The sequence below is a fragment of the Equus asinus genome, chromosome 4 (assembly GCF_041296235.1).
Source record: "Equus asinus isolate D_3611 breed Donkey chromosome 4, EquAss-T2T_v2, whole genome shotgun sequence".
In the NCBI taxonomy this organism is placed as follows: domain Eukaryota; kingdom Metazoa; phylum Chordata; class Mammalia; order Perissodactyla; family Equidae; genus Equus; species Equus asinus.
In genome coordinates, this window is record NC_091793.1 from 42,921,658 (window position 1) to 42,933,940 (window position 12,283).

The 12,283-nt window shown below is 44.5% G+C and overlaps 1 protein-coding gene across 2 annotated transcripts in view; it reads left to right on the top strand.

The window, feature by feature from the left end:
- STAB2 (stabilin 2) overlaps positions 1-12,283 on the top strand; it is a 147,812-nt gene that overhangs the window by 31,709 nt on the left and 103,820 nt on the right. For both annotated transcript variants that reach the window (XM_014865791.3, XM_070507167.1), the window contains exons 9-12: positions 616-749; positions 7,436-7,569; positions 9,407-9,489; positions 11,269-11,418. In XM_014865791.3, the coding sequence (XP_014721277.3) occupies positions 616-749; positions 7,436-7,569; positions 9,407-9,489; positions 11,269-11,418 (501 nt within the window). The remainder of the gene's footprint in view (positions 1-615; positions 750-7,435; positions 7,570-9,406; positions 9,490-11,268; positions 11,419-12,283) is intronic.

Sequence of the window (12,283 nt, forward strand, 5' to 3'; positions counted from 1 at the left end):
CCCAAGGCCAATTTTCAAGTCTTAGAAACCCTCCATTGTTCACACAGAAGCAATGCTTTTATTTTTCCATTATTCCAGAGCAGGGTTCCTCAACCTCAACAGTATTAACATTTTGGACTAGGTAAGTCTTTGTTGTGGGGAGCTGTCCTGTGCACTGTAAGATATTTAGCAGCATCCCTGCCCTCTAGTGGCACCGCCCCTCTCTCCCATTGTGAAAATCAAAGTGTCTCCAAACATTGCCCATTGTCCGTTGGATTGAGACTCTCAGCTGAAAACCACTATTCTAGAGCACTAATACCTCCCATCTGAACGTCAATCTCTATTCACTTGTAGACAATCTAAAACCAGGAATTACAGTGCCAAGGCAGCCCAGGGTTAGCAAACCAGAAAACTGACAGTGTAAATGACACAGAAGGGGTATGAGTTTCCAAACCATTGAGATACATAGACATGACTTCCAGTTCTAGATACTTTGACAAGTTTCTAGTTGAAACCCACTCTTTGGACCTATCCCAAGTTAGTTTTATGGCAGATTAAATATATGAGTTTAAGAAGAATGTCAGCTAAAATGACTAACTAGAGTCCCATTTGTTATTCTCTCCCTGTCCACTAAAGTCTCACTGTGAGTGTAAGGAACACTACCGCAACTTTGTCCCTGGAGTGGGGTGCTCTGTCACCGACATCTGTGAGTCTAATAACCCCTGTCACAGAAATGCAAACTGCACCACCATCGCACCAGGCCAAACCAGGTAAGTCTTTTCAATTCCACCACCATCCTTCCGAGTGGCAGAAGTGGTGACCAGACAATGATGTCAGCTCCTTGAAAGGCAAGGAATGTGTCTTATTCAGCCTTGCGCCCACAACAACGCAAGGAGCATAGTAGGTACTCAATAAATCTTTGTTTAATCAATGAATCATTCCAAAATTGTTTCCTTTATAATGACCATTAGAACACTCTTAAGTATTGACCTGGCCTGATAACATGGTACTGAGTGGTCAGAGCGTGGGAGACGGAAGCCACTGTCACTGGGAAAACAAACGTCTGTTGCGATTACAGGGGTTTGACCTCTAATGTATATGCCTGTTTCCTCGTCTGTGAAATATTGCTTGCTAGTGCTGCAAAACAAGACTGGAGAAAGTGAAAAAACACTGTGGTGTTTCCTGGACTCCAGGTTTCAAAAGAAGGGGTTTATTGTGAGTAAAAATATTTGTGTGAAAATTCCTGAGGCACAGACAGCTTGAGTGGAGGGAGGGGATGGCATCTGGAGCTTAAAGGCCTGGGTTGGAGTCTCAGTGCTGGTGACTACCAGAGGTATGGCCTTGGCAAAGTGATACCTCTCTCTGGCCTTGGTTTCTCCATGTCTAAATGAGCACAGCGATGTCTACTTCATAAGGTTGTTGTGAAGAATACCTGAGAGAATCTTCTGGAAACTGCTGTACAGATGTATTATGTTGTTATTGGTGGGTGAACTGAGGCTAGAACCCCAGTCTTTTGTCTCTCAAATGAGGCTTCTATCTCAGTGCCACTTTTAGTTCTCATTGTCATCAACTTCTGCGGACTCATTCTACCACTGTGAGCTCAAAACCGTCATACTTACTAAACAGTTTCTGTGTTTCCAGAGCCCTCTTCCCTATTCGTTGAAGTTCATTCCTTTTACAGTTGGGTCTTCAATGTGTGGATTTTCCCAGATAAGTTTTTTGATGATCACATTCTATCAAACAAGTAGATCCAGACTCAGTGCGGGTGGGGTAGAAAGAGCCTGGATGTCAGAACACCCGGGTTCAAACTCCAGCTCTGCCACTTACCTCAACCTCTGTGAACTGATGCTTCCGCTGTTATAAAAGGGGGAGAACCAGAGCTGTGATGAGGGTTAAATCCATCAATCCATGAGCGGAACCTGGCACATAGAAATCACCTCTTACATGTAAGTGCGCTCACAAACTCACCACAGCCACGTGGATAGGCACGTAAGCACCCAACACACGTATGTATACAGGCACAACCTCTCCTCAAACACAGATTCTGGTACTGCTGACAACCAAGCAAGCCAGCATACGTGTTTTTTACCATCCTCGGAGAAAATTTGAGTAGAATACTTTAAATCATTTCTTTCCTTTGTGTTTGAAAAGATAAAACCAAAAAAGGAAACTAGAACATTAGAATAATGGGAGCTGCATTAAAACGTGTGTTTAGAATGTCAGTGGAATCCACAAGCAATTTTAGGGCTATGTGTGTCGCTCACAAACCTCCTCGATCCTCCCCCACCCCTAAAATTGACTGTCATCAGCTGGAAAGAGGCCCTGGTTAAAGGCTGGCTAAGTTGCATTGATAAAATACGGGGCTATCAGTCACTTAGTCCACCTAGGATAGAAAATATTTTGTTTATGCCTCCTCAATATGACAGTCAGCTTATGCAGAATATTCAAAATCGTACTGCATTAGCCACAGAAGACCACCTAATAAGGAAGAACGAGTTCAAATGTGGACTCCAGCACGCCCGGCTGGGGTGATCTGGGACAAGTCATATCACTTTTCTGAACCGCAATTTCCTCACCTGACAAGTGGACTGACTAGAGACCAGGAATTTCTCCCTGGAAAGAGCTAACGAGTTAATGTACAGAAGCATGATTTTAAACTCTAAGCTCCATTTGAATTATTACGAAGAAGAACAAATAACTTCATGGCTGTTAAAAGTCTCTGTTATTTGGTTCAATTCAGCTGAAAAGACTGGACATGACTGAGAAGACATATTGGAAAATGTGTGGTTTACATTCTAAGTGTACAAATGTACAATAAACAACACTGAAATCCAGAGACTCTTGGAACGTTAGTAACACTGATGATATTCAGTGTTTGTATAAGAGACGTACAAATTAGGATTCCTTGATGTGAGCAGTCTCCTCTAGAATTCTATCCAAGGCAACATGGTGCAGAGGCAAGGTCATGGGCTTGCCCAGACGGACCTAGATTTAAATCCCAGCTTGGCCACTTCCAGATGTGTTTCCAGCAGTACGACCTTTAGAGCTGGGTAGCAGGGGCCCCTGCCCTCAGATATCACATCTCGAGGGCCTCACTCTGCTCCTCCACTGACTACGCCAGGACAAGGAGTCTAAAGGACCAAGAGGACATGCTCTTCCAGAGCCTGAGCCCCCTTTATAGACCACATGCAGGTGCCCAGAACCCCATAATTCTCTGCACAAAGGGCTCCAAACCAGCATCCAGGACGTGCACAGGCTCTTCCTGGGACCGTCCCCCGGGGTATGGCCGAGGAGGGGCTGTTTGCAGCAGGTGTGGATGAGCCAACATTATCTCCACACTCTCGGGACCACACCCTTGGCTCTAGTTCTAATGAACTACTCACTGCTCTTCAAACATGCCATGATACTCCCAACTGCATACCCTTGCACTTGCTGTTCCCCCCCTCAGACCATCCCTCCCTCCCACCTCCTCTGAGTCAAGCTGACACACTGATTCTTCACTGTTCAACTCGAGTATCTCCACCACTAGGATGCCTCCCACGTCCTCCCACTCCACTCGGAAGTCCCCGCCCCTCAGCTTCCAGAGTGCCCTGGAATGCTTCTGTTCGAACACTTATCACCCTGAACTGTGACAAATACACAGTACAGTGGTGGTGAGTGCAGGCACTGCCACTTACAGGCTGTGTGATCTTGACTTAACCTCTCTGTGCCTCAGTTTCCTTGTCTAAAATGGCACTAGCAACAGAACCCACTTCATAGGAATGTTGCATTAAATAAGATGCCATAATAAGACTCCTAGAAGAGTAACTGGAATAGGAGCTATCAGTAGATGTTAGCTGCTATTATCATCATTGATCTCAATCTCCAACTGAATGTAAGGTCCTTGGGGGTCCATGTCTTATTCTTCTTATTACAACCTCTGTCACCCATTAGAACAGTGAAAGGAGAGTTTGGAGGAACCAATGAATCAATGAAGGAATTAAAGGAACAATGAGGAAATGAAGGAAGCAACCAGACTACACTTTTGGGACACCTTATAATTTAGCTAAATCTAATCCAGCATTAAATGTAATTAATTCCATCCATAACTTGTAAGTGCAAATGGCTTATGGGTGTTTTTAAAGCCTTAAGACAGCGGGAGAACTTTGTACCTAAGAAAGAACCAATTTACAAAAAAGGCGATGCTGTGAATGTGCCACAGCCCAGCTGAGAATATTTCAGTCAGAAAAGGGTCTCATCAAGTCTCAAACTTTGGACAGAGATTTTGAATAAAAATAAAAAACATTTATGTTTTATACATTCTACTCAGCACTGAGGCCATTAATATACAATTCCCCCACCATCCTTAGGAAAGACAAGTCAACTCACTTGACAGAAAACAAATCATTGACCTCATAAGAACTTAGAGAACCTTAGAGACAAGCATACTTAGTGGTTTGTAAAAGTTACTTTCCTTGTTATGAAGAGTTGCCTTCAAATGAAACCTCTGTAACTTAGAGCAGGATTAATTTTCAACAATGACTGTTGTATCACTTCCAGTAGTTACCAATCTCCCTCTTTGCCTCCTTAAATTCACCCAATACTTGCCGAGGAAGTTGACGCTTAAGAAACTGTTATTTGCTTGTATTAAATAGACTACTCCTTCATGGTTAGGTCTACCTTGGTGATTCCTTCTGACAAGGTTTCTCAACCTCAGCACTATTGATATTTGGGGCCAGGTAACCAAATCTTTGCTGTGGGTGCTGTCCTGTGCATTGTAGGATGTTTAGCAGCATCGCCCTAGTTGTGACAACCAAAACTGTCTCCAGATATTGCCAAATATCTCCGGGGGGGGGGGGTGGAGGGAGGGAGGTGGCAAAATGGCCCCTGGTTGAGAGCGACTGCTCTATAAAAACCCTGAAGGCTCAATCAGTAAATGATCTCCCAGTCATTTGGCTGGGAAATTCACATGTCCTTCTAGAATTACTTAAATGTTCCTTTCTCCTAGAAACTGTTCCATATCTCTCCAGGCAGAATTAGTCACTTCCTCCTCCAACCCCCGTGGCATCCTATTCAACCTTCTGTCATGGCACTTACTATGGAACTTTAGTTATCTGTTTATGAACTTGTCCTGCTGCGTCCCAGCCCCTCCACATTACTGTTGTTGTCATGGCCACCATCTCCATCATCATCATCATTGTCGTCGTTGTCATCATCATCATCGTCATCGTCATTGTCATCATCATCATCATCCACCAAGAACTGCACTTTTTCTATGTGTCTGCCACTGTACCAGCTGTTTTTCATGCATTATCTCTTCTATCAACAACCCTAAAGGTATTAGTAAGCCATTTCAAAGATGAGGAAACCATGGCTCAAGGAGGTTAAGCAGACTTATCACGTTCCTATAAATTATTTGTTTTCAGGTCCATCTCCAGCATGTGAGATGCTAAAAGGGCAAGGGATCTGTGATTGTTATCTTTATAGCCCTCTTACCTAGCAAGGTTCCTAGAATTAAGTAGGTACTTAGAAAATAATCTAATCAGTTCAATCAGTGAGGCGCTGTTCCAGGTGCTGGGATATAATGAGGAATAAAGTGGGACCCAGGTTCTAGGAGAGCTTCTCATCTAGCAGAGGGGACAACAGTGCAAGAGGAAATTTTGGTGGAAAGGGTTGCGATGGAGTTATCTTCATCTCCTGTTGGAGTTATCTTCATCTCCTCCATCCCAGGAGGATGCTTCTGTCAGGGGAGAGTCAGGAGGTCAGATAAGGCTGCCTAGAGCAGGTCACACATAAGCTACAACGTGAGACTGGGAGAGCATTCCTGGCAGGGCACATGGCCTGAGGAGGGCATCATAGTCTAAAAAAAGCAGTTTGGTGTAGCTGGAATTTGCAGTGGGAGGCAGCGGGAGACACGAGCAAGATCCTCCTTTTTGGGCCTTGCATGCCATGCTAAGCACTTACACCTTATCCTGTAGATGAAAGGAGTCGGTGAGAGCTTTCAGCACAGAGGTGCCAGATTTCCCTTTCAGAGAAACCAGGAGGGGATTGTGTGAAGGACTGATTTGAGAGAAGGAAAACCAAGGGCAGAAAGACCAGTTAGGAAGTCATTGTAGCAATCCGGGCAAGGGGTGGTAAACTCTGAAACATTTGTTAAGCAAACTTATCGAAAATATACCTACTTTTCATGGGACCATATTTAAAACCACAACTGGACTAATGAGTGTATGATTGTTCTTTGGAACATTCTCCAAAACATGAGTTATATCTGTGGTGTGGTGCCACCACAGCGTCGCTGCATCTCTCTTCTCTGAAATGTTCTTCCCTACCCTGTTTGGTTCCTCACTTATCTCCAGGATCCTGGTGAATGGCACCTTCCTCAGCGCCTTGCCAATGTCAGCCAGCTGTCAACTAGTCTTTGCTAGGGCGCAGAGGTGTGCTGGAGCCAAGACTCACTGATCACAGGGGCTGATTTTTACATTTTCAGGAATTCTGCAAGCTGGTTGGCATCACGTCGGTAGTTCGAGATTGGCCAAGGTGGGAGTATGAACCCTGAAAATTGGCAAATGCTGCAAATCAGGGCTATTTTCCCCCCAGAGAGCTGGTTGTTCAACACTTACCAGCACATCACTGCTAATGTATCTTTAACTGTGTCTTTAACTCTATTTGTCTCTCAAGAAACTAAACTATTGTGTAAAATTTGTGTGGTTTACACTGCTTATATATTTATTTTAATTCAGTTACTACTTATTGTACAACTATTTAAGTACCTACTACAGAGCAAGCCCCATATGAGACCCTGTGAGTAAATACGTGCGCAGTCCTTGCCCTCGCTCTTTTCTCAAAGTAGACAGGGAAGCAGATACTAATCAAATAACCCCACAGGTTCGGATAGAATTACAATTGGGCTTGGTGCGGCAGAGAAGAGCTACGTGACACCATGAGAGTACACACCGCAGGGAACCTGATCTACATTGGGGTGGGGGGATGGACGATCGAGGAAGGTTTCCCAAAGAAAGGGACCATTGAGCAGAGATCTCAGCTAGGAAGGAAGAGGGGGGAGAGTAATCTAAGCAGATCAATAGCTCTGAGTCTTTACTTGAGGCTGCCTCCAGTAGCTTAGTCCGATTCCGTGGCTCTGCAGCGTGGCCCTAGACTCTGCATTTATGGTAAGCACTCCAACAGATTCTGATGTACGTGGTCTCTTGATCACACTTTGAAGAGTATGCAAGATATCTAGTGCATATGGATACACACAGTTTATTAAATATCCATTTTTTGTGGGCCTGCTGTGTCAGGCACTGCACTAGGAATGCTCCCTTGTGTTTGTGTTCCTCTCTTGGCTCTGTCCCTGGCCTACTCTGGCATCGTTTTTCCCACCTTTGCAGACGAGGATGCAGATGAGGGAGTTGGACGGTATGCTCTCACCACTCAATGGCTCTAAGACCCTAAGAATGTGTTTTCGCCCTCTCTGTAGGTGCACTTGCCGGAAAGGTTACGTGGGTGACGGCTCAACATGTTATGGAAACATCATGGAGCGACTCAGAGAATTAAACACTGAACCCAGAGGAAGATGGCAAGGAAGGCTGACCTCTTTCATCTCGCTCCTGGGTATGCAGCTATGGTACAGATTTCTACGTAAAGGATGGCCTTCTTTTGGATAACGGCATCTGCAAGACACACTCGTTCAGAAAGGGGTGGGCAGGCGAGGCAAGGCTTGTCTATTGGGATCAGTCCTTCTAGGGAGGCACCACGCAGGTAGGAGGGAAAGGACAGGCAGCTGCTTCCAAGGAGAGAGACAGGAGTCAATACCAAGAGATCCAGCAATGCAACAATTAGTAGGCAGAGAACTGAGGACAAGGTCCTGGGGTCACCATAGATTAACAGTTCTGCAACAATAGTGACACAGGGCAGCTATTGATGTGAAGATGGAGACCATCCTCTTTCCCTTGACCTTGGGTCCTCCAAGCATGAAACGAGGTTGGCAGGTAATACTGGAGATAGAGAGTGACTAAGACCTGGAGGCAGTATCTGTGTTCCTCAGTGGAGGCGCTGTTTGAATTTCGGGAATAGTCTTGACTGTGTGCAACCATCTCACATGTTGCTGGATGTTTAGCATTGTTGGCCCTCCAACCACTAATTGTTTGTAGTGACACATTCTCCCCAAGCACCCAGGCAGAGTGACAGCCTAAAACATCCTCCTGTGTTTCCAAATGCCCCCTAGAGGTCATTACCCCCACAGTCCCTTAAGAATGAAATATTATAGCTGATCGCAGTATTAGACAAGATTTCTTTTTTTTTTTTTTTGAGGAAGATTAGCTCTGAGTTAATATCCATGCCTATCTTCCTCTACTTTATATGTGGAACTCCTGCCACAGCATGGTTTGACAAGCAGTATGTAGGTCCACACCTGGATCTGAACCGGTGAACCCCAGGCCGCCAAAGCAGAGCGTGAGAGCTTAACCACTGCACCACCAGGCCAGCTCTCAATAAAACACAAATTTGGCCAGTCAACAGAAAATAAAACACAGACTTGACCAATCAACAGAAGCATTAAAATATCAGTATCTAGAATTTACCAGTCACCAAAAATGATTTCCCAGAAAGAGCACAGCTGGAGAAGCACGACCATGGGTCAGTGCTGTGTTCTCAGCATAAATCTTAATGTACATCCTGCGTAAATGTCTTGCTTTTTCCAAGACACCCTACAGGGAGTCAAGCATTACTAGAATGCCTTGGGGCCCAGGGGCCATCTGCCAGGCTCCTCATAGCCTTCTTCTAAGAACTCTGAGAACATCAAATGAGGAGTGAGAGGCTGTGCTTTGCAGACTGGATCCTCAATCATTTCCCTGGACAAAGTCTGGTCGACCTTTCACCTGAGAGCACAGAGCCCATCCCGTTGTGTGTCCCAACTTCCCAGGGGCATGGAAACAGGACCAGCAACATAACTTGCAGGTCCCAACACAAAATGGAAAGGCAGGGGTCCTTTGTTCAAAAATTATTAAGCATTTTAAGATGGCAACAGCAGAGCATTAAACCAAGCATGAGGCTCCTCTGAGTCGGCCTTGGATGGAACTAGGGTTGTGTCTTTGCTCACAGAGATGGCGACAGCTCAGAAAGTGGGGCACGGTGTCAGGGACCTGCTGGGGTTATCCGAGGATTTTGTCACACAACCCTCACAGAGCTTCTCATCCCAGAGTTTCCTTGAAGCCAACACTGTGGCTGCAAGGAAAGTCAACAGTTATGAAGAACCTTTTGGGGCCATGGCATCATGGTGCCTCACATTCTAGAGAATTTCCCAGTTCACCAAGGACCTGCACGTTCCAGTTAGAACAGAGAAGCTCTTGAGTCACAGGGCCTAAATGGAACAAGGCCAGTGCCTGACTTACTCCTCGTGTGCCACTGACCCATTTGATGTTTTCTTTCTTTGTGTATTTTGACTCCTAAGACAAAGCCTATGCCTGGCCACTAAGCAACCTGGGAACTTTCACTGTGCTGTTGCCAACAGACAAGGGATTGAAAGGATTCAGTGTAAGTATTTAAAATAACCCTACACAAAGGAGCTAATGCAAAAAACCTTAGTAGGCAGTACCTTCTTTTTTTTATTTTTATCATGAAGAAGTTTCACCCTGAATTAGTTGCTAATCATCCTCTTCTTTTTTTGCTTGAGGAAGACTAGCCCTGAGCTAACATCCATGCCAGTCTTCCTCTATTTTGTATGTGGGATGCCTCCACAGCATGGCTGATGAGTGGAGTAGATCTGCTCCCGGGATCCAAACCCATGAACCTGGGTCACTGAAGCAGAGCACTCATAACTTTAACCACTTGGCCACAGGGCCGGCCCCCGTACCTTCTTTTATTTAAAGTGGAAAACCTCCATTGAAATTAAATCTACTGATGATGATGGTGATTCTTTGGTAAATTTCTTTTAGTGAAATATAACATCCTTACAGAAAATCTACAAATTGTAAGTGCACAACTCAATGAGTTGTCGCAAAGTGGATGTGCCTGTGTATCCAGCAAGACCATTACCAGCTCCCCACAACACCACCTGGTGCCCACTTCCAATCATTACCCCTTCAAGGATCATCCCTGAGGCTTATTAACTGTGGTCATGTGATAAATGAGATTTGCATAATGCAAAACTGCTCACTTCCTACAGGAAGAATTAAACTAATGTATTGACTAGGTATTTGTTTCTTTAAAATCGGCATAAACGGTAACAGTGATAGAGGAAAGTAGAAGAAAACTGTGGTTTTTCAATGTGAGCGGCTGTTGTCTGAGATAATGTCATCCAGCAGTAATGAAACTCATAGTGCCCGATGGAGGTGTACCATGGTGACGGCATTAATGAAATAGATTTGATTTAATGTAGATAATGGACATATTGATTTGTATAAAATGGTTTATCTTAATCCAAGATGTTTTGTGATGATAATTTTTGCTACATTAAATTAAAATCCAGTGAGTTCCAGACTCTCTCACCTTCATATGCCACCACCATTCATCTGTCCGTCATGAATCTGTCGTTAATCTTCAGAGATGCACTCACGTCTCTCCTGCTGGAAAGAACGAGTAAATATTGAATGCCTCTGAGCTAGGCACCTCGCCCGTGCTCTCTTGTTTAACATACAGATTAAGTTTACACAGAGTTAGTAAAATGTCTCTGTTGACTGATCATTGACCATATAATACTGACAAAATCTAGATTTGGTCCAATGGATTTCAAAAATCTTAATTTTACTATTCAAAAGCTCCATCAGTCCACTCTACTCGCTCTTCTCACGTAACTTCGTATTTCATTCCCTTCTGCTTCCTGGGCTCAAGATTCCTTGGCAATGAGACTTTGGGTGGTGAACACGACGCAGTCTATACAGAAGTCGAAAGATAAGGATGTACACCTGAAATTTTTGTAATATTATAAACTAATGTGACCTCAATATAAAAAAAATAAAATTTAAACGTAAAAAGTTTTTAAAAGATGATTCCTGTGTGCCTGCTACCCTCCTTGCTCCCCCTGGCCCCAGCTCTATGCTCTCCTCACTATGTCCATTTCCGAGCTCGACCACAGGCCCATGGTCTCAGGATGTACTGTGCATCACCTCCCACTCTGCAGATTTCTGCTCCCTGTAAGGCCTGGCCCAGAGCTGCTGCGCTCCAGGAAAGTCATCTGCATCTGAACGAGCCCAAAGCGGAGTGAGGGAGCGCTGGCTTTGATGCCTTTGACGCTGAACAAGTCATAGCATGAACCACAAACCTCATTTTCTCCTTCAAACAGCGGAGACTGAAGGAACCGCTCTCTTTTCTCAGGTGAAACAACTCTTGATGGATAATGAAGCTGCTCAGTACTTTGTGAAACTCCACATAATTGCTGGGCAGATGAACACTGAGTGTATGAATAACACAGACACATTCTATACCTTGACCGGGAAGTCAGGGGAAATCTTCCGCAGTGATAAGGTAAGGATTTCTCCCATTCTCACTCCCAGAACAAAACTGTCCACTGAGGCAACGCCCACGGCCATCTCTCTCTTTGTGTTTGGGGGTCGTGAAAGGTTACAAAGCACTTCTTTCCTTATTCCTTGTTTGGCAAAGCACTTTTCTGTGTAGGAAGGAATAGAGAGCAATGTCAGAAAGGGTTAGGTAGGAGGAGCATGGGCTGTTACGGAAAGGGGGATATGAAGTGTTTGATTTTCTCTGGTCTGAATTAGTTTTCAAGGCAACCATCATTCAACTGCCAGCAGGAAGGAGCAAATTTGCAGTTAAGCTGTTTCCTGGAAGCATCAGTACAAAGCCACATCAGCATTCCTCCTACAAAAGGAAACGGATTTTGTTTATTTTAGGTTGCTGGCGTTTATCCACCCTCTCAAACTTAACATTCCATCTCTCCAAATGCCATTAGTTCTGTTTTGTTTTTTAAATAAAACTTCCCTCCTCTCCTTTCACAAATACCTCATTTTGTGACTTTACTGAGCTGAAGGGCAAGTGATTAATGGACAGAATGTGTGTGTGCAGGTTGTTGCCTGTACTGTTGTGTTTCACCAAATATCAGTAGTTGATAGATTATTGAGCACTTACTATAAGCAACGTACTGGGATAATTCTTTATTTAGGTTCTGTAAGACTCACAACAATGCTGTGAAATAGGTTTTTCTGATGGGAAAACTGAGAGGTCATGCAGTAAGTGCCAGAGCCAGAACTCAAAGGTCTGCCTGACTCCAAAGCCTGAATCCTTAACTGTTGTGTTGCAGTGTGAGTGTGAGAATGGATGGATGGATGGATGGGTGGGTGGGTGGGTGGGTGGATATATGGATGGATGGATGGAT